Raw genomic sequence first — 22,907 nt, forward strand, 5'->3', positions numbered from 1 at the left:
GATTTATTTTATAGAAAGGGATTTGTATGGACTTTCGTAAAAGTTTAACCAAGTTACAATGAAGAAATTGTTATGTGTTGATCACGATCCAGTTAAGGGTGTAAATGTAAGGGTCATTTAAATTTTTGAGGTCCCAGACCTAAATAGCTTTTTAAATAGTCAATGGGTATAATTGAAACTTTGTACAGTATAACAGTTTGTCAAGGTCTAGTAGTGAAATTTTTAAATTTTTGTGACAATCCTGAGTAGGGTGTGGATCTGAGGAACTGCAAAAGATTGCGTCCCATACCAGATATTTCTAAAACTGATCAACTGATCTGAATGAAACATTCGGGAAAGTTTACCCAAGTTACTAGGAAGAAATTATTACGTGTTGGTTGGGGAAGATCCAGTTCAGGGTGTAAATTTGAGTCATTTAAATTTCTGAGGTACCAGACCAAAATATCTTTTTAAAAAATCAATAGGTATAAATTAAACTTTCTGTAATACTTTGTCAAGGTCCTGTCTCTTATACACATCTAGAGGTGTATAAGAGACAGGTATAATAGAGATAAACTGTAAGCCATCTTGCAGTAATGCTATAATTATATATAAATTTTGGTTGTAAAAAAATAGTTGCCTCGACTGGGATTTAGTATAATAAATCATTGAATATCGTACTGATGAACAATTCAAGAAATGTCTTGCTTTAAAATAACATGAATAATGTTTTCCAGTCAGCATACAAATAATGCTACAAAACAGAAACTGCTAATGAAAATATAAAGTGATTTGTTAAAGGAAAGATTGTTATTCATGGTGTTATATCTAAGCGCAGCTTTAGACACACTTAATCATGCAGTCCTTCCATGAGTGCTTTAATGTAATTATTGCTGTAATATTGTGGCTGGTTTCAATCTTATATTTGTAGGCATGATAATAGGTTGTCTGTGATTATTTATTTTTGCATCACCCAGGGATCAGTAATAAGCCCAAGTCTTTTCTGTGAATATAAAACAAGCATCCCTAATAAAACCAATCTCCACCTTTCATAGGTAAGCTGGATCTGTACACAAACACAAAACAGGCATTTAACTAATAATATATTACTATACTACAATTTCTAAATTTGTGATGTTTATTGCTTATGTTTTTTTCTATTTCTAGAAATCAATCCAACCGAACTCTGATTTTTCAGCCAATCGACTTGTGGAATTAAAGTATCAGCAGGGGTTAGGTAATGGCTCCCTATCTGACTTGCTTTTGACTATCACTGATGATAATGGTATATGTCTAGATGTAGCAGTGTATCAGACTGCTGGCTATCTTTGCTTTCTGAAGCAGTTCAAGTATGCGATAGTTACCGATTCTAAAGAGTTTGTGATCTTAGAACATAAGGATTCTGTGACTGTTGTACAGAGGGCAAAGGTGAATGACATCAGAATGTTGATGAGATATTATAGCAGCCTCTTTATGCTAAACAAATCCTCATCAAAATAGTTCAGTCAAATAATACAAAAATATGAAATTGGTATTTGATAGGTAGTAACCATTGTACTGGCTTATATGTAATAAAACAATATGTTTTTTTTTATTATTTATAATGCAGGATTATTAGAATACTTAATACCACAATGTATAACATGGTAAATTTTATTATTTCATATATTTCTCTGACATGTTTTACTTAAAGATGTAATGTCTGTCTGAATGTTAGTGATGAGTAAATAATTTGTCCATAAATTTGAATTACATAATTTTTTAATTCATTTATGTTACGTAATTTATGTTGTGTTACGTTAACTTGCAAAGAAAAAAAAAATACAATACATACCTTTTCTGTATAATTTTTGCATAGGCCCTTTATATTTGCTGGTAATAAATTTAAAGGTTCCGAAGGAGAAAAAAATTGATATGTTGATTTTCATTTTTTTAAAAGTTGGAAAAAGAGTGGTTTTCCACTTTCCCTCCTGTTGTTAAATATTCAAAAATCTCATTAGCTATTTCCGATTTTTTCCCTCCAGAGCCTGGCATTAAGGTTGTCTAGTAAATTATGTAAACGAGCGAGAACTTTTTTTCTTAAATGTTTCTAGTCGGGTCTTATTTTATCCTTTTAAATATTAGCTATTCCATATTTTAATTAAATTGTTGAGGTTTTTTTTCATTTCTTTGTGTCTTAAAGTCAAACCAAATACATCTATGCATGATAAATGGTGTGTTTAATATAAATGTTAATTTTATATAGGTATCTAAAATTATTTATAGAACATTCAATCAATGAATTTGTTGTCTATGCATAATGCACATATGCAATTGAATTTCGTTTCTGAAACACAGCATTTTTTCATATTCTTCACTATTCCTAAATTGTCCCAAACTTGAACTTTTTAAAGTTCCTTTCCATTATAGAGACACATCTGAACTGAGAAAGATAGGTAAAGACAGAAGTTCAGGAATAGGAATAATTATGTGTACTGGAGTGGGAATACTAGTTTATGTATGTCTTATTGACGGTTTTTAGTTGTATTCAATTTTAAATTGTTAGAATAAGTGTATAATTTAGCAAAGTCTGTACAACACAGTGAGATGCCATGACATTGTTTATGCCTTATAAAAACTGTATTTCTTCTCCAGGGGATGTATGTTTTCAGTCGTACAAGTGTGTGTGTGTTCCTCGTGTTTTGGTGTTTTCATTAGGTTTTTTTGTGTGTAAAATATCTGGAAAACGGCAGCACAGACATAATTGAAAATAACAGGGAGTGTTAGGTATAACCCAATGAAGAAATGATTAAATTTTTGGTGACAGTCCGGAGTAGGGTCTGGATGTCAGGACCATTTAAAGGCATTTACGAGCAAACGTCCTAGGCGTATACCAAAGGAAGATAACAAGCTGTATGATGAATATTTAAATCAGTGCTATTACAGTAAATGTATGCGTTTTATATGTATGTACTAACTTCAGTTTTTTGGAACTCATTGAAATATTTTTAATGCATCTTTATGTTCAAACATGTGACGCCAAGGACCAATTATTTAATTAAAATGTTTCCGTGTGTTTAACTAGCAGAAGAAAGGAATTGGCGGGCATATAACTGATACAATAAAAGGCGTTTTTGTTTGGCCGGTTAGTGTATAAATTGTTTTCTTAATTAGGTGGTGGTTGGAAAGTAAGTGGGTTGTCATATTTTGTCGTACAATCAGTAGTTGAAAATAAAGTGTTTCAATACTATAATTATGGTGCTTGAATTCTGTGTTGAAAACGTAACAGGCCGCATTGAATATTGGTGAAATTCGGATTAAAAAATCTGAAAATGGCCACACTTAAAAAACATTTACTAAACGTGGACATAGTGTACCTCTTTGAAGTAAAAACTGTCACGTGGAGCGAAGTGTGCTGGAGTGGTACTGGTGGTGGTTGAAGTAGGAACATATTTTGGGCGATTTATTTTATAGAAAGGGATTTGTATGGACTTTCGTAAAAGTTTAACCAAGTTACAATGAAGAAATTGTTATGTGTTGATCACGATCCAGTTAAGGGTGTAAATGTAAGGGTCATTTAAATTTTTGAGGTCCCAGACCTAAATAGCTTTTTAAATAGTCAATGGGTATAATTGAAACTTTGTACAGTATAACAGTTTGTCAAGGTCTAGTAGTGAAATTTTTAAATTTTTGTGACAATCCTGAGTAGGGTGTGGATCTGAGGAACTTCAAAAGATTGCGTCCCATACCAGATATTTCTAAAACTGATCAACTGATCTGAATGAAACATTCGGGAAAGTTTACCCAAGTTACTAGGAAGAAATTATTACGTGTTGGTTGGGGAAGATCCAGTTTAGGGTGTAAATTTGAGTCATTTAAATTTCTGAGGTACCAGACCAAAATATCTTTTTAAAAAATCAATAGGTATAAATTAAACTTTCTGTAATACTTTGTCAAGGTCTAGTAAAGGAATGATTTAATTTGTGACGATCAGGAGTAGGGTATGGATATGATGACCATTCAAATGAAAACGTCCCAGAAAATGAAACTTTGCAGAATAGTTTTTCATGGTCAAATGAAGAAATGATGAAATTTTGGTGACGATCCGCAGTAGGGTGTGGACATGAGGACCAGTTAAAGATTTGTTTGTACAGTTTCCGTTTTCTTACTAAACGTCTTAAACAAGCTGCAGCTAGGTTAAACCATAGAGCAACGAAACATATTACACTTAAACTACCTTGATATGCATAAATAATTTTTGCTTTCAGTTACTGAATTTATGAACAGAGGGCACTGGCCTTATACAGGGTCGGTTCATATAGCGTGCAATGGTTAAGAGTCTCGATGTACCCCGCTATTGCCATTGCAGCAACAGTTCGAATCTCACTAACGTCACGGTAGTTGTGAAATTATGAAATTGGATTTCATTGTTTTTTTTTTTACATCATAATTTTTTTTTTTTTTTCGTTTTGTTGCAATTTCAACTTGAATTCTCATTGTAGCAATGAGAAAAGCCCAAATTTCTGTGTACAAACATACATGTACGGTACCGTAAGTCTCGTTATGATTATTATTATTATTATTATAGCATTAAAGATATATCTGTAAAAATATTAGGCAAACAGAAAAAGAATTGTTAGAATGGATATAAATTTATTTAAAAAAATAATTGTTGGTATTTATAGATAAGTATTGCTGTCGCGTTTTGGACATGGGAATTGAACCCGCACCTTCCAAATTATTTTCCCCAGTGTATTTAGCCTGTAGAAATCAAATTCTTCATACTTTCGGACCTTAGGCATGTAACTTGTGTCCCAGGTTCGTGATTTTACAGTAAATATTTTTAAACTTCTATTTTAGAAATCAGCCTAGAATGGAGAGTTCCAATTTCACAGGACCAGGATGGTCAAAATCTTCATGATCCGGCACATGCGTTATATTTTTGCTTGTGGGCCTGGTCAGAACCTCTTCATTGGGTAAGATGTTAAAAATATTGTCCAGTGTTTTAACACAATGGTTGAAAGTCTTTACAGACCCCCAAAATCTGAGTTTACGCATTGGCGATACTCTACCATTATGAACAGATAGATGGAAGATGATTCACCACAAAGGTACAAAAAGTATAGTATTAAGATATCTATCACACTGTTGTACGTAAAATACTGGAATCATAAATATTTGGTCTAAAAATATAGTGGATCCCAAAGCGATTTGCAGACACTTTTGAATTGGTGGACTACTCTGTAACTTGAGAAAACAATACCGTAAAACCTGGGTTCTCTTTTTTGCGAACTTCGATTGGCTTCTTTTCGAGATGAGCTTCTTTTTGAGGCTATTTTTGCAAAGTAAAGAGGGGGCTTCTTTCAAAATGAATTCTGTAAATTTTGGGAATTATTACTATTAAACTATAAATAGGGTCACTGTATTACATAATCTGTATCATAGAGTGTATTAATCGGCATTAAATCACCTAAACTACTGTATAAACCAAGCATGGTTTTAATTTATTCTGTTTCTTTAAAATTCATGTGTACGGTACTATCTCGAAACGAAGCCCATACTATTCCAAGAAGGGCTTCTCGAGATATGGTAATTGTCAGATGATTAAAGAAGATATGCTTTTCCAGAAGAAATGGGAATATTTAAATAACACATTTCATTAAAGAGTAGCGAAGAAAATATGGGCTGCTGTGGGAAATGAATTAATGACATTTGAATAGAACGTTTATCGCTTAAGCTGTGTAAATCAACCATCATTGGCAATAACAGTAGGCCTATTCCCTGCGCAGCGTGTATGTTGTTTTTTGTTTTGTTTTGTTTTTTGTTTTTTAGTTGTTTTTGTTTGCTGAGGATGCATCAACAAAACCAAATCATCATGTTGTAAAAATCAAAATTAGCTCCATAGTAGAGATAATCAAAAATAAAATCAGCTTCTATCCGCATTGTCTCCTGATCAAAGAAACACTGTGATGCTCAAAACATCTATGATAGCTTAGCTCCTGACAAACCTCCGAAGGTTTATACTTCGGAGGTTTATACTTCTATTCAGGCATTTGACCATTTTTTTAGCGTCGTTTCTGTAAATTGAAAAGCAAGTTGCTGTTCTAATAAAGATCGACGCATATGGATATTGTACCTTGAAGTCCTCTTCATCCATTGAAATGGGTTTTGTTTTGATTTATCTTCGTGTCTAGTAACAATTAATCGTACCTCTCGGAGACAAATCGTTTCAGGAAACTCTTGAATTGCAAAAGATGTTCAGGTATTAAGGTTCCTATCACCAAATCAGAACGCCAAAAAAAACTTATTGTCATGCACGAACTCATTTTTACCCGGTCATGCCTTGAATTGAAGTTCAGGGATTTGTTCTCCATGCATATACTTGGTTTAAACTTAGATGTCAGAAAAAATTATTGTCATGCACGAAATAATTTTTAACCGGTCATGCCTTAAATTGAAGTTCAAAGATTTGTTCTCTATGCATATACTTGGTTTAAACTTAGATTATGTAGAGCTCTCGTGAGGGTGCTACATTCCATTTAATTTTTTTAATAGCAAATTCAATGTAGTTCAGATATCATCGTAGGCGATTTGTCTCTATATGGGGCTTAGGGAGTGGAGCTGATTTTAGTCGTGAGAAAAACTTCTGCTGTCACAGAAATTGAACCCAGGACCATGGAATGAGAAGGCAAGCATTTTAACCACTAACCTACACAGCTTCACTCCAAGCTTACTGAATAGTGATATCGCTGTACACAATTAGTCTTGACAAATGCTTTATTACCGGATTGAAAAAGGATACCAAACATGGCCAGAAGGAAATACCCAATAAAGTAGAGGCAAAATGACGTGCAGTGCATACAGTAATCAAATCTGCCTGTGGACACTTTTTATCAAAAAGAGTCTGAGCTACTTCTCAGATAAACTTTTGTCAATATGATGTCAAGGATCTTAATTCTGATGCAAAGATGTAAAGTTATTCACGCTTCCAAGAACTCTCAAGGAGCCTACTCAATAAATCCGTCTATACTTTAGTCAAGAACTGAAACATTAAAAGGTTTTAAGAAAAGCCAGATTTCCAGGGTTTGCTCGAAAGTTGTAATTAAAAACCAAAACAATAATTTCGCTATTCCAAATGTTAGGAAAAACTAGTCAAGATTCAATTGATAAGTTATAATGATAAATCATTTCTATAATGTATTTGCATGTTGATCAGACCATCTAAATTAGCTTATACAGTAGCACTCCACTCCACATAGAGTATGGGATTTCCTCTGGGTTATGGACCCTAGCAACTAATGACATACAGTATAAATAATTTGCACTAATTTTGCACAAAATCATTAAATGCTGAAGAATCCCACCATCTTACCAATTCTGTACCATCCATTTCAGGTCAATTTCTCATATCTAATATTCGTAAAAAGGATTGATAACTAAAGATAGCTTTTAATATACAGTACTTATCAAAATTTGAATTTATGAACTCATTCATTTAAAATTGACGATTCTCATCCACTAAATGAGTATATTAATTAATTGATCAGGCATGATTTGCCAACCAGTGTGAAAACAAACATATGGTAAAAACTCATTTTTTGCCTGTCAGTCTGTTACCTATAAGCCAAGGTTACCAGGTAGTCACATCTTTCTATACTGTCAATACCATCTCAACTCCTTTACCTCTACGGCGATCAACTCATTTAGATTTTCTGTCACTGTACTATATATTGTATATTATTAATTTAACTGTAATTTAAATATTTTATGAACTGTATGTATAGTTTTATTATATTTGTCTTGTAATTAAATTTTTATGAATATTTTGTGTATTCCTAGCTCTGGAAAACAAATTTCATGTACTAGGCCTATACTTATATATTGCATACAATAAATGGAATCTTGAATTTTGAATCTTGAATTGAATCTTGCATGGTAATGAATGTCTCAATTCCCCGTGTCGAAACGCGTGCATTCATTCGACCTCCGCGTCCAGTCCGCTCTGAGTAATTCCAGGCCAAAGTCTTGTCTGGGTCTGATGTATTAAAACACCATTGAACCATGTCTACGATGATTCCCAGTCAGCCGTCTCAATTCCCGGAAAAAGTGTCGCATAGAGAATGTATTACTGCCTGTCAAGTTAGAAATAATGACAACCCAATCAAGTGACACTTAACTTAGGTCTACAATACAGGATATACGACGATGTTTGGTTTTATTTAGCAAATATAAACGAATTCATTACTGTATTTCCGACCTATAAAAAAAAAACGTACAAAGGTCAAACTAAAGTAAATCAGCAAAATTTTGCTAGAAGAACAAAATGAAATAAACTGAAGTCCTTATAATTTAAAAAGAATTTCGTATCGGCCAATATGAAGGAACTATCACCAAAATGAGATTGAATATTTGTGGTACGGTACTAAATTTTCTTGATATTCAAGCACAGAATGGATAATTATACTGAAATTATAGACGAAACCAGATGTAGTGCACCTAACGCATACATAGCTATTTGTATCCCAGATCTGACGACAATTCCAAACAAAAACGTGTTGATACACTCAATACAAATCTCAGAAATATTTCAAAAGACTACAACTGTAATTTAACTGAAAAAAACAATAATTGTACAATTAGTGATGACTCTGTACATAGCGAACTGTTGTTACCTGGTGATTTGCACTTAACTCGATTGCTTTTAAATTGTAAGAATGAATGAATATAATAAAGAACAGTAGGAGTCAAAATCAGTCTAAATGGAAGGAGATGTACTGTCAGAATTACAAATGGGTTCCCAAAATAATCACAAATGTGAAGACCACTTTACTTTAAATGTACCAGCAAGAAAAATAGTGGGAAACCGTCTACATTGCTTTCCTGAATTGCAGGTCTTTATGGTTAATTACTCTAGATAGCATGAAAAATTGGAATTCGGAGTTGTGTATGGAACCCAGTACAGTACTTAGTTACGAAAATATCAATATGTTGGAATTCGGAGACATCGTAACTGAATATTTTTATGTGACACAAGGGGTTAATCAGGGGTGTGTGTTGTCACCTGTCATTCTGATATGTAGGCTACGTAAACGAACTTGGTATTTTGACAAAACATAACCCAGGTGTTCAAAGAGGTAGTTTGTCTAACAAGTTGTCTTTTTGTGCGGACAATTAGTCCTGTTGGCAAATGCCTTCGAATTTTTAAACAAGCACTTCCGTTCAGCGTATAAACTAGGCTTTAACCGCTTCAAATGTAGGCTAATGTCCTAATCAGAAAAATGTATGATAATTTGGCTTTGGAAATGAATGAATTTTAGAATTAGAGCCTATTATAAGCTTCCGGTACACTGTATCTTGGACTCTGACCATAACCATTATTATAAATAAGTCGTTAAGAACGGCTATTATTTTCAATAATAGGAAGTCAAAAATGACTATTTTGTGTATGTTACGGTGATTTACTATGGAAAACTCTGGCACTTCCGTCCAGTAATTATGTATTAATTTGTGGGCCTGTGACATACATAATATTGATGGATTGCAATTGAGAATGGCAATGGTAAATCCCCGTGTACCACTTGTCACGTCGTGATTTTATGATGATCTGGGTCAATCCTATTTCTACACAAGACATTCCTGATTCCTGATGATGACATAATTAATGTCGAAATATTGAATCCCGACACGATGGCGTAAATTTCTATACTTGGAGTATGTATTATACTATCTTACAAGACATCATTAGACATAATATTAGATATCGCCGGCTTTGTAATTTATACCATCGTACCTTACTCTATAAGGATGTCTGTCAGAGCAATACATTAGCATTGAAGGTTGTGTGACCACATGATGGATATCTGTCCATTGAAGGAAACAAAATGAGCAGGAAGTTTGTAATCGAAGAGTTACGAATCTTCACTTAAAATGTATGCTCAAATTAACAGTGACTTTCAAGGGGTTTGCCTAAAAATCAAAGCTAGATCAAATAATCTGCCATTAAACTTTCGTGTCCACCAATGTTTTCTGACCATGGTACATTATGTAACTGGAATTCCCGCTACAGAAAAAAGAAATTAATTACCGGTAGTTTTTGCCTTTTCCCACTAGCTATAGTACTTTTTGCTCTGGTTTTTCTCCCGTTTCCATATGTTTTTTGCAAAGGGTTTGTCTACCCTGCTCTTTGGTCTATTTCAGTGTCTGGGTCTTTTTTACACCTGCTTAAAACAAAAGCTATATCAAAGATGTGCTTAGTAAAATATGACGTTATTCTCTACATATTTTTAATATTAATAACTGCTAATATAGTCTTTTATGCTAACGCAATTTGCGTTTTAACCATGGTTACAGTTAGGTTCAACGCAAAGCTACAACCTATAATATTTTCTGTAGCGCACGTTACTGTCACAAGTGATGCCTATCATTGCAACCTTAGTTTGTGTTTTCAGTAGCGCAGTGTTGTTTTCATGTATTTTTCATTACTATTATATTTTTACAGATTTTGTTTAATTAAAAATGTGCATCAATTCTTATTAGGCCTATGTCAATAAGGAAAAGTCTTTAGTTCTGTTCAGGGGCTGGTGCCAGACCGGGAGAGCTGCTCCCCACCCCACCCAGTCGGGGAGAAAAAGAATTCATCGTGGAGAATAAGAAATTATAATAGTATTTGTAACATATTTGTAGACTCCAAATCGATTAACTATGCCTTTCAAACACCTAGGCCTAAATGTTTATAGTTTCCGGGGGATTGGCCTCCTGGATCACTTTTGAGCGACGCCCGACCACGCCCGCTTACTCTCTCTCGGAAGTCTCACCCCACTTGATGCTGTTTTAGAAACAGATATAGTAGGACTAAGTGTGGTGTTGATCCCAAGATATTCAAACCAAAAGATTAAAAATTCCTAATCAATAGAAAAAAAAATCTAATCTAAGTTTTATCCCGATCTTATTTACACTATTTTAGTTTTAAAATGCTAATTTAAAATGATTGATTTATAAGTATGATTGCATATTTGTATTGGATTACTCTTTAATTGTATTTATCTGATTCGTGCATGTCTCGTTTAAAGTCGGTGGAAGTTAATATAGTTCTACTGAACTCTATGGCGTGTACCACTGATTTAAAAGTGTAGATTCAAATAAAGTATTATTTATTATTATTTATTAACTCATTTTTGGGGCACATATCCACTACCGGTAACTTTGTAATTTTACGGAAAAACATAATTGTGGTCACTCTATCGCTTTTGTCAGATAAGAAACATACGTTATATGATTTATTAAGATTGCAAAAATGGACAGCGATTCCCCAGTTTTGAGAAATAAAATCAAAACAGAATTTTTTTCTTTCCGTGGATGAATATACTAAAAAAACCCTAGTGTCATAACTCAGTTTGATTTCCAACGATAATGTCAACTTTTAATTGTAGTGAAATGATATTAACTCGGCCGGTTAATGTTAATTATTTAATTATGTACAATACTACCTTGTACTTTAACACTGAATACCAATGGGACAGGTACATGTATATTTACTCTGAAAACGTTTTATTGGACATTCACCCTGATAACTAAGAATTACAGGATGACGTATGATGACTTCGAACTAAACTATGCTTACACAAGAATAGTGGGCAGATTGATCGGAAAAGCCACTTCTAATGTGTCAAAATCAAAATCAAATCAAATCAAATTTATTTCACTTGCAACATTGATTGCATACAAAATTCAATGAAGTAAATGGAACAAAAAAAAAAGCAAGCAAGGGTTGCTGAGCGGGCAGATTAATACAATTTATAGAAGATACAAAACAATTAAACTATAATATAGAAACTTAAAGACTTAGATGTTGGAATAATTAAAAACTTTAAAACAGAATATAAATGAATTGCCAACAAAAATTCACTTTATATGTGAATACTTATACTTAGGCCTAATTAACAAAAACCAAGTAGAAGACAGTTTTCATTGTTTCTCATCTATTACAAATTGGTCTTAATGATGAAACTTAAATTAAACCTTAGAAAAACTGAACTTCTTGTTATTTCTTCCAAATATCGTACTCGCCCTGTTTCTAAAATTAACATAAATTGTAATGGTATTAACATATTTCCATCTTCTTCGGTTCGGAACTTAGGGGTCATATTTGACAAACATCTTGATTTCAGCAACCATATATCATCTGTATGCCGATCGGGTAACTTTCATCTTCGCCGTATCCGTTCCATTAGACCTTACATCTCATCTTCTGCTGCTGCTTCTCTTGTTCATGCTTTTATTTCATTCAAACTTGACTTCTGCAATGCATTGCTCAATGGTTCACCTGCTATTAGCATTAGACACCTTTAAAAACTTCAGAACTCTGCTGCTTGTTCATGCTTTTATTTCATTCAAACTTGACTTCTGCAATGCATTGCTCAATGGTTCACCTGCTATTAGCATTAGACACCTTTAAAAACTTCAGAACTCTGCTGCTCGTGTTGTAACACTGTTTAAAAGGTTCACCCACATTACGCCAATTTTTCTTCACTGGCTACCGGTTGATAAGCGAATCATTTTTAAAATTCTTTTCACCCATCTATTCATGGTCGTGCCCCACTATATCTCTGTTCTACTCGTTCTTCTCAAGCCCTCAAACTTGTTACGGTTCTCCACGAGTCAAGCATATTCGTACCGGTGAACGCTCTTTTTCCTTCTCTGCTCCTAAACTCTGGAACTCTCTGCCTCCTCAATTACGTATCATATCTGATCCGGAATTATTCGTATCCACTCTTAAATCCTTTCTCTTCAAATAGTTCAACTTCTTTCTAACATGTTCCAGCGCCGGTGACAAGCCAGTTTTGTTTGCTTTAATAGGCGCTTTAAAAATGTTTATTATTATTATTATTATTATTATTATTATTATTATTAATAATAATAAGTCCCATGCACTCACTCAACGTCAGAAGTGTGTCAATGTTTGATAATATTGGATAGTATAAATGAGACACTCTGAAAGTTTGGATTCTAAAACATTGTAACTACTGATTTTACTGAGTCCGTATTCGAAAGCAACAAGAGTATGTTAATCTTATTTTATGTTAACTTTACTTCATTTATACATTTAAGTTAATGTTTTAGTTTAAGAGTTGGCTTCAAAGCCATATGCCAATGTACTTTGGATTAAGTATTTGATTGTTACATTGTTTTAAGTGCATTTAATAGTTTTAATAAACAATTTACATTTTGTTTAGTATTAGAATATAAATTGAAGCCTCAAAGTTCAATTATTATTCAATCATAGTATATTCACTTTAATGTTGTAATGATACTAAATCATAGTTTATGAATTAGGTTTTTGCGTTCATTAATTGTTTGCTGAACGATGTTATCAAATGTATCAATATCAAATTGAAGCCTCAAAGTTCAATTATTATTCAATCATAGTATATTCACTTTAATGTTGTAATGATACTAAATCATAGTTTATGAATTAGGTTTTTGCGTTCATTAATTGTTTGCTGAACGATGTTATCAAATGTATCAATATGTATTTTGATTATATTTTTATCGAGTATTTTAACTGTATTTTGTTATGTGTCAATTAGGGTGTCCACCATCTTGTTATATACGATATATTTAACTTGATTTATAGGTTTTTCTAGAGATTGATGCCATACGGTCATCTGTGTTTGCCAGTGCTAAAGGAGTCCACTGAGCTGGTAATACATAGTAAATTCTTAGATTAATTAATATTTAAGTGATGACTTAAATGCTGATGTTTAATTCAATATATTTTCTTTGTATTTAGAAAATTGGAAGTTTAAATGGATTATTTTAATTTCTTATCTTATATTTGTGACGTTTTTCATACGATACGATATATTATCACAATTTAATGCCTTTAAAAGCTGCACAGCTTGCTTTTACCACTATTGTTGATGGTATCAGTTATTATATCTTATTTTTCCTTATACTGTAAGTAATGAAGTGGTTTTTTGGTCATTTCAGGTTTTGTTTTTACTTTTGTTTTCCTTTTTATGCTATTGCATTACTTTTGGGTAATAAAAATTTGGTTACTGAACCACATGTCTGTCGCTCTGTACCGTCCGCAAATATAAACAACGTAGTTCCGATAGCGTAAAATTGTATTTAAGACATCTAAAGGCCTTCCCCGGTAGGAAATGCTCCCCCCTCCCGCACACCCCCCGTCGGGGAAGTTAAGAGAGATTCGTCGGGGATAAAATATTGTCATGAATTGGATAGGCCTATATATAAAAAGTTTTGACGCCGATGAGATACAAAAAACACCATCCTTAGGTCAAGATCCCTGATATCTAGCGGCTTATTTTTTTTTAAATGTTCTCATTGGGAAGTGGGACAACCCATCCCTCGGCTCAGGCCTGCGGTCCTCGGATGACGCTATGCACCAAAGTACAATTCTTGTTCTGCCTGTCGGGGTCGTTGTTCTGCCGTCGGGGAAATCCTAAGCGCCGCCACTGCCTTCGGCCCATAGGCCTATTATTTAAAAGGACACAAGAACTATAATCACTGGCACGTGAAGATAACCAATACAATGACAATGGTTTTATTTTTCCCAAATAGATGAAGAATAATGCAATCATTTTTATTATGATGCTAACATTATTTGAATTCATTAACTTAAAATCATCATCGTTGGATAATTATTAATTGATCTTCTCTTTGATATAAATACAGCTTGAATTTCAAAAGAATGAATTTCGTTCTGCTATACTACCATAAAGACATAGGCCTAATCTATCATTCATTTCAATGATTTGCTTGCGACCTTCTTTTACATTAAGCTTAGAGCATTATTGGATAAACCAAAAGAGGTAATTAACCATTTAAATTAAGACTTAATGTTCATCAACAGATATTCCTCAATACAAAGTTCACTTTATATCTAAAATATTTGTTTTTTGTGTCTTTATGTATATTATGTCTTCTCATACATTTTTATTGATTTTCCCCCAATTTTATTTTTTCTCTTTACTTTTGTCTTTATTCGTATTTTCGTTTTATTATATTTCAATGTTATTATTATCTGCGTATCTGATGATTTTTAATCAAAATTAAATTTAGTGTGTATTGAATTGTATTGCTTTTTATTCAATCAAATATTGAATAAATTAAAATTTAAATTTAAAATCTTGCATTAAAATTAAAATTAACATGATTTGCAAAAGAGCCTGTACAAAATATTTTGGTCAGGGTCAGATAAAGCAAAGTTCCACGGTAACTCATTTAGAAAACGAAAACCGAGTGTGCATCGACGAAATCGGATTTTTTTGTTAACCGACTGTGCCTGAAAACCGAGTGTCTTGAAAATCGACTTCGTAGGTAAGTTGCTCCTTAGCGTTCCATATAAAACTGCAAAAAAGACTACAGTATACGTATTATATGTTGTCGGGAAACAGTTAACGGTCCAGTGAAAAACGTCGGTGAAAGTCATTAGTTTTCTCACAATTAATCTTAAATATGGATTGACATTCACTTCTTGAGATCGAGACTCCGTTTCTTATTCTAGCCATAGGCTTTGAAATAAGCGTAATTTTAATAGGCCTATAGATGTTCCTATCAATTCGAGTATCGAACAATATATTTGGTAATTTAACAAAAACTTCACTTGACTCTACACCTCGTAATTTACACTCCCTTGATTTTTGTAACAATTTGTAGCAGTGCATCTTTAACTAATAATTTATCCGGAGCTAATACTGAAGACTTTTTAATAACTTATATTTATAATTTTATTTATCCTCTATGTCTTTCTTTCCGTGTTTATTCTTTTTGCTCGTTTTGCATGTAATGTATATTTATGAGTGAACTATTGTATTATCTCCGTCTAAAGTTGGAGGGTGATATGATATTCATACATTTTACTATCTTGACTAACTATATTATACGTGCACTCTATGCACTATTAACCATGTTTGTAAAACTTAATTATACATGACTGATCTTGTAGGATGGCAATCTCTCCAATTTACTAGCTTAGATAGTAGCGAAATTACTTTAGTCAATGGTAACCGCAAAAAGTTCAATCCTATTGAAAATGTCAGCGACACTAAATATGATGATCAGTTAGACCCAACACGAAATTTTCAACATCAGCATTCTAATACGTTTAAAAATTGTAAATTCATGGGTAGGGAAGAATTTAATAACTCTGCTGAATAAATGCCACCTCTTGCACTCGCATTAGAAACCTATCAAAACACCTTGATGATCTCAAATACTATTTATCCATATTAAAGCATACATTTTCTATTATTGGGATTTATGAGACCTGGCTTAACTCCACATCTGTGACTCCCCATATTAGTAATTGAAAATGAAATGAATGAAAATGATAGAACTGATCGAAGTGGAAGTGATATTTGTCTCTACGTTCACGAGAACCTAAAGTTCATCCCAAGGCCTAATCTGGCTATTGATGTTAATGCATACGAATGCCTATTTAGTGAAATAGTAAATGAAACCAGTAAAAATATAATCGTTGATTATTTATAGAACACTAAGCTTAAATGTACGTAATTTTAAATTTAAAACAAAATAAAATAAATAATTGCCACAACCCCACTAGTGATTTTATTGAAAATATTGTCAAAATTCCTTTTATTCAGATATAGAAACATACAGGTATTTTAGAAAGCAATGCCACTTTGATCGATAGCATAATATTTACTAATGTAATTGCCTATAATATTCTTCCGGTATCAGGTGTTCTAATTACTGCCATATCTGCTTATTTTCCACATTGGCTGTCCTGTTAAACTAACTAAGACCAGTGATATGCATCATATTAAATATGTACCATAGTTAATGAACAAACACTTAATGCCGATGACCAAACTCTAGTACTGTACACTAGTCTGTGGTCTATCACAAAAAGTGATCCAAATGATGCTTACAATTACTTTGTTTTCAAGCCGCACCTTTAGGCTGCTACGAACAAGAGGAGACATTCATTTGGAAACTGTAGGTAAGCAGCAGCTTTTACTACGAATGAATGAGGATTCCGAACTAAGCAATGCGCATGTGCAGTCACCAAAGAAGTCCCAAATATCTATGACAACACAGTGAGCATGCGCACTGAGTAAGTGAACGTTGTGGAGCATGTGCAGTTACCAAAACGACGTCTCATTAAATCATTGAGCATGACCAAATACAATTACCGAGATAGCGTACGGTACCATGATCTATTGTAGTGGGACTGAGGTGAATGTGGGCTTTCCTGATGTTCTCTTTCTTTGCAAAAAAATATCCGATGCATTATATTTTGAATTAAGACCATTTTGAAACCACTTTTAAGTGTGACAGTGTCATTTCAAGGCATCTAGAATTGCCAAATCCATTCAACCTTAGCCTCAACCATGGTGAACTGAGGTGAAGGTTTATATTTTTTTATGATTGTCCATCCTGCCAGTGATCAATCAATCAGGCTAATTTACACTTTTATGAGAGCTTTTAGCACATAACTAGGGCTATGACACTTTTTTTTTTATTTCCCGGGGGATGCTTGGCCTGTCTGCTGGCAGCCATCCTTTTCCTCCTGCTTTCCCCTTACTGCCAATAATTAATATTGTTTAAAACGGGTCGCGTCATCGCGTTAAAAATAGTCCGAAATGGGACCACTCTTGGATTGGGTCCACTTTGGATTAGGTCCAATCTTGAATTTGTCCACACTTAAATTGTCCCACACTGTTTGAAAATCCTAGCTGCGGCATTGTGTGTAACCCCATAGTTACCAAACAAATATTCGTCAAATACTACTGTAATGGGCTTTTAGTGCGTAGAATCATTTTTGCCCTTTGCCTTAGGAGTTTTTAGCTGTAGCAGTTGTTATTTTTCTATTAGTTCATTGTCATATATTTATCGGTGTCTTGTCGAGTGTTTTGTTTTTCTTTGACTACGTCTCCTCTGTGATATTGTTTCAAACAACAAAACATGCGTTATCCGATAATTTTAAGTTAATTCGTTATTACGGAAGAGCTTATTCGTCCATGATTCAAGAGTTTTAATACTACTTCATGCTCAAGTAATAACTCTGTGTTTATGAAGGCCATAGCTCTTTAGTAGAAATCAATATGATTCTACAGTAATAATAATATCAGTCGACGTGAATTGTGTTTATAGATTGTTTATGTGTGCAGAGACAGGCGGTAAATCAAAGAGAGATATATACAATTTATGATGTCAAGCATCAAGTTAGTTATAATGTGTAGGACGACCACTTTTGTATAGAAGTAGGAGCTTACGTCGACGAGAAAGTTGGCCAATAGCAGCATTAAATTTAACAAGAAAAGGTAATGATCGTAAGAAAGACAATACATAAAAGCAGGTGTCCTTATAGTAAACAATTAACAAGCGTCCTACATTCAAATATGTATTATAAGGAAAATTCTTTTAAGTTAAAAACCACGTACATTTGGATAATTTTTTTTTCGATTTAAGCTGACGTGTTACTGGAAGGGTGATTCGAATAATCACAAAGTTGATTGAAGTTTAACCGATAGAAGTTGTCACCATCATTATTGTTTCTTAAGTGTACATTACTAAAGAACAGTATTATAATGACTATTAATTGTAAATACGATGATAATAATATTATTATTATAATATATATTATGATATATTTGTAATTATAATTATAATAAATAATGAAATAGGAATTTATAGACCTGTCAGTATAGTCGTAGTGCTTGAAACTAGTAAATTTTATTCTTGATTAAATATTTTTGCAGTTATCTGTAGGTGAATTGTGTAATACTTATAGAAACTGAAGTGTATCAAACAATGAAATACAACACTATTATAGTGAAACATGCTCTTTTAATTCAGTTATTCGTCATAATGTCTTGAAAATACAGGACATTTTAGCCCTACTCTGTTGCACACTTTAGTTTCTCTCCAAACTCGAACATATTTTGTGAAAGATTTGTTAAATTAACGTGGGATAGGTCGCATTAAACAAATTCATTAGCATTAGTTGTTGTAGTTTATAGCTGAAGCATGGACCTGTTAATAATTATTATTTAGTCCATGGTTGTAGTTAAAATTTTCTGATGTGTGCATGTTAATGTGACTGGATTCTGTTTTCTTAGCGTTCTTCTGATTCTTCTGGCAACATTTCAAAACGTTACTAGTGCCAAACGTTTGGGCAAATTTCAACTGAACTTAGTCAGTACAACCAGTGACACCTCCCATACATGTGGTGTTCATAGCTTCGAGTCGATGGCCACACAGGTCATTGGGGTCAAAAAACCCAAAATCGTATAAAAGACTACTTCTGTCACAAATAACATAGCACAGTCTTGTCCTTTGCAGATATGCATTGGCATAAGGCAAAGTCTATGGAGTTCATGGTATTCATGGATTTGGGGTCAAAATATCCCATTTCCAATTAGAACGAGGAACATAAAATATCTACCAATAAATATATGGAATAAACTATTTGATACAAAAATATTTCCAATTGTAATTTATGGGTGTGAAATTTGGAGTTTTTATGATTTAGCAAAATTGATAATTTTCACACACGTTTTACCAGATTCATATTAGCAAATGGCAAACACGCTCCTGTGTTGCCGTTACTGCAGAAATTGGCAGATATTCTTTATACATTGAGTGCATTATTTCTCTTATTCGTTATTGGTTATATATTATTGAAATTGATAAAGATACATTTCTTTTTAAGTGTTACTCTTTTAAGTTAAGAAAACTTGTGTTGGGCTAAGCACTTTAAAACATTTATTATACTCCACTGGCGTTGCCTATGCTTGGTTTACACAAAGTTGAAAACAAGAACAGATTTATCCAACAACTTAAATAAGATTAATTTACCTTGATAAACAGAAATATTTTGAACAGTTTACTTTACGCTCAAAATTAAAGTACTTTAAGATTTTTTTTAACAAAAAATGAAATTAGTTACCATTTAATACATTTAAAATATTTTTAACCTAGAAGACTGTTTACTAAGTTCCGTTTAGGAGTTCTTAGTTTAGAAGTCGAGAAGGGTAGATGGAATAAGATTTCACTCCAGTCTCGTTTTTGTAAACTCTGTAATTTTAGTTCAATCGAAGATGAATTTCATTTTACAATAATTTTTCCTTTCTATTCTCAGATCAGAAATGGTTTTATTGCTAAATTTTATCATACTCTTCCTTTGCATTGACACATTTTATTTATTAATGTCTAACATAAAATTAAAGGGCCGGTGGGAGAGTGGGGGAAAATAAGAGGATTTTTTAAAAATATGAATGATTTAATACTGCGCCTACAAATCATCAAAGTAGGATACAGTTTGTGGCAGTGTATTTACATGTCAATTTAGCACCACATCCAATATTTCAATTATTGAACATAAGATGCTTTAGCTTTACAAAACATTTGTAGTAGTGATATTCAAACCTTCATTAAGAGCTGTAGTATATTGTAATTACAGTCGCATATCAATTTTCTATATTTATAATACACGTCAAGTAATGTTCAATTTTCTGTCGTTTTATCAGTGACACATTTTTATACCCGTTAATATGCATTACCTTCTCAACCTTTTATCTTGGTTTTAAAGGCCCTTATTGAAATCACCCATAAAATGCATGTTGTAATGCGTGTTGAAATTGTATTATATTATACAACTCTACTTTTCAAAAAAATATTCCTAAATCTGCAATTATATCGATCTGATACAGTAAGTTGCCTTGACTGGAGGCAACCGTGATAAAGGTCACCATCAAGTAAAATTCGCACATTTCCAAAACTGCTTTGATCACATGTTTTTTTTTTATCTGACAAAGACGTCCATGCACATAATCTAGGACCTGATGATCAATTACTGATATTTCACCAATAATCATAAATCTGTTTATTCCTTAATGTATTCAATTTTGTACCACCACGAGGTTGGTATGGTAGTCTAGCATCAGTATGGATTGCCAATGAGCTGTGAGTAGTACTTCCATTTTATTAATACAGAAATATTGACAGGATTTGGAACCATTTTTGCAAAAAGCTAATATTGTACAGACTTTATCAAACGACTTATACCAGATCCAGCTCCACCAGTAACAAACACATAAAATGGTTTAGGATTGTTGACCATTGATCTTTTGTAAGCACCGATCATGGATCTTTTTGAACAGTGTCTTCTCCTGTACATCCAACAACCTTAATAAGCCTAAAGCATCTTTCTTTGATAGTGTAACTGAATGTGCAACTGGAATATCATATTTATTACCTTCATCGTGTGATACTGTTTCATACTCTGTTTGGCATTCAACCCGTTTTTGCTTCGATTTAGGCCGGGCGGCAAAGAGGGGAAACTGTAACAGGGGCAAGGGTTGATTTGGGGCCCCAGGTACGAGCGCGAAGCTGAGGGGGCCCTGTCAATCTAGAGGGGCCCATTATTAGGGGACCAATGCCATTAATGAGGGTCAATGATAGTAATTATTTTTGAAAAAAAATATGAAAAAATGCTACCTGCAATTTATGGTCCCCCTGGTAAGCTGGCCCTGGGAATCATCCCCCTCACCCCCACGCCCGTCGCTTCTCTCTGTGGCCCTGGATATAGGACAAATTAAAGCCCATGCATCTTCTCGTAAAACCATTGTAGAGATGATCAAGACAAAACACCCATTGCGCACACCACTTCGCATGTACAACCAATGTCGGGTAGCTCCATACAGGACTGGCTCAAGGTTGATTAACTCTACGAAATAAATGAAATGAAATGAAAGAGGAGCTGTTTTGATCTCAAATTACTCAGAAGACCTATATTTACATTCACTCTAATAGTAGCCCTGCAATTACATTGCAACTGATTTGTATTCAGTTGGGTCTCAAGATCTATCAAAAAAGAGATTCAGCCAATACGGCCTAAGGAAAGCCGCCACTGTTTTGCATTTATAAAAATGGTCGCCATAAAAACCTTTTCTATTTTTTAACTTCTAAGTCATGTAAGAAGTTGATTCTAGTGGCAAAATATATGTTATTAGGGTAGAGGAACCTAAATATTAAGTTCAAGATATTTATTTAATATTTAGTTGATTAAAATGATTTTTAGGTACATTGCACTTACAAGAAATATCAAAATAAAATAATAGATTTATTCATAAATGAATATCTTATAATTTTAGATTCTTGAAGTTCATCAAAGAAAATAATATGGCTAATACAAGCAATAAAGAAGGAGTTTTCCGTGCCTTGTGTACACGCCAAAAGGCCAAAGAAGTTCAAGGGTTAGAAACAATACCTTAAGGCGAAAATACTGCCGCTAAGAGGAAATTATATATATATATATAATATATATGTATATACATTTAACACTTACTGTATATATATATATGTATATATATATGTATTTAACACTTACTGTATATGACGCAAATTTTCGGTCAGTCTGAACCCTCTTCAGGCGTAGTCCGATCGTCGTCTGAACCAATCGGTTCGTCTCCGTTTCCGCATAACATTACATAACAAATACGGAGTAGTGGTTATTCATGAGTATGGTAAATAACTCATGACATCATACCACTGTTCCTTTATATTATAAGCTATGATAGAATTCGATAAAATGTGTAGACGAAAAACGACAACATATAAAGAAAATTCCCACAATAATAATACATAACCATGGCTATGTATTATTATTGTGGGCATTTTCTTGACTCCATTTCGTGTTAAATCTTGTACATAAATAATTCGTAAATATGTATGAGATAAATATTGTAAATATATATTAATGAGAATTAAAAGCCGTGATAATAATAATAATAATATTTGTTATCTCTTTATTATGTAAGATCTTGGTTTTAATTAATTTCACAAAATTCCATAATATTAATAATAATTATAAAACTTATTTACAATGGATATTTATTCGCTGACACGTTCTTTTATGAGCATGAACCAAACGATATGGTAAACACAACTATAAACTA

General features: G+C 33.1%; 1 protein-coding gene across 2 annotated transcripts in view; it reads left to right on the top strand.

Annotated features, from left to right (window-relative positions):
- Nucleotides 1-3,211, top strand: part of LOC117106246 — a 41,643-nt gene extending 38,432 nt beyond the window's left edge. For both annotated transcript variants that reach the window (XM_033247602.1, XM_033247601.1), the window contains exon 4: nt 1,147-3,211. In XM_033247602.1, coding sequence (XP_033103493.1) covers nt 1,147-1,479 — 333 coding nt within the window. In that variant the 3' untranslated portion in view covers nt 1,480-3,211. The remainder of the gene's footprint in view (nt 1-1,146) is intronic.
- The last annotated feature ends 19,696 nt before the right edge of the window (nt 3,212-22,907 follow it).

Source organism: Anneissia japonica, unplaced genomic scaffold (genome assembly GCF_011630105.1).
Source record: "Anneissia japonica isolate Jap-2015-1 unplaced genomic scaffold, ASM1163010v1 scaffold1356_len1145284_cov175, whole genome shotgun sequence".
In the NCBI taxonomy this organism is placed as follows: Eukaryota; Metazoa; Echinodermata; class Crinoidea; order Comatulida; family Comatulidae; genus Anneissia; species Anneissia japonica.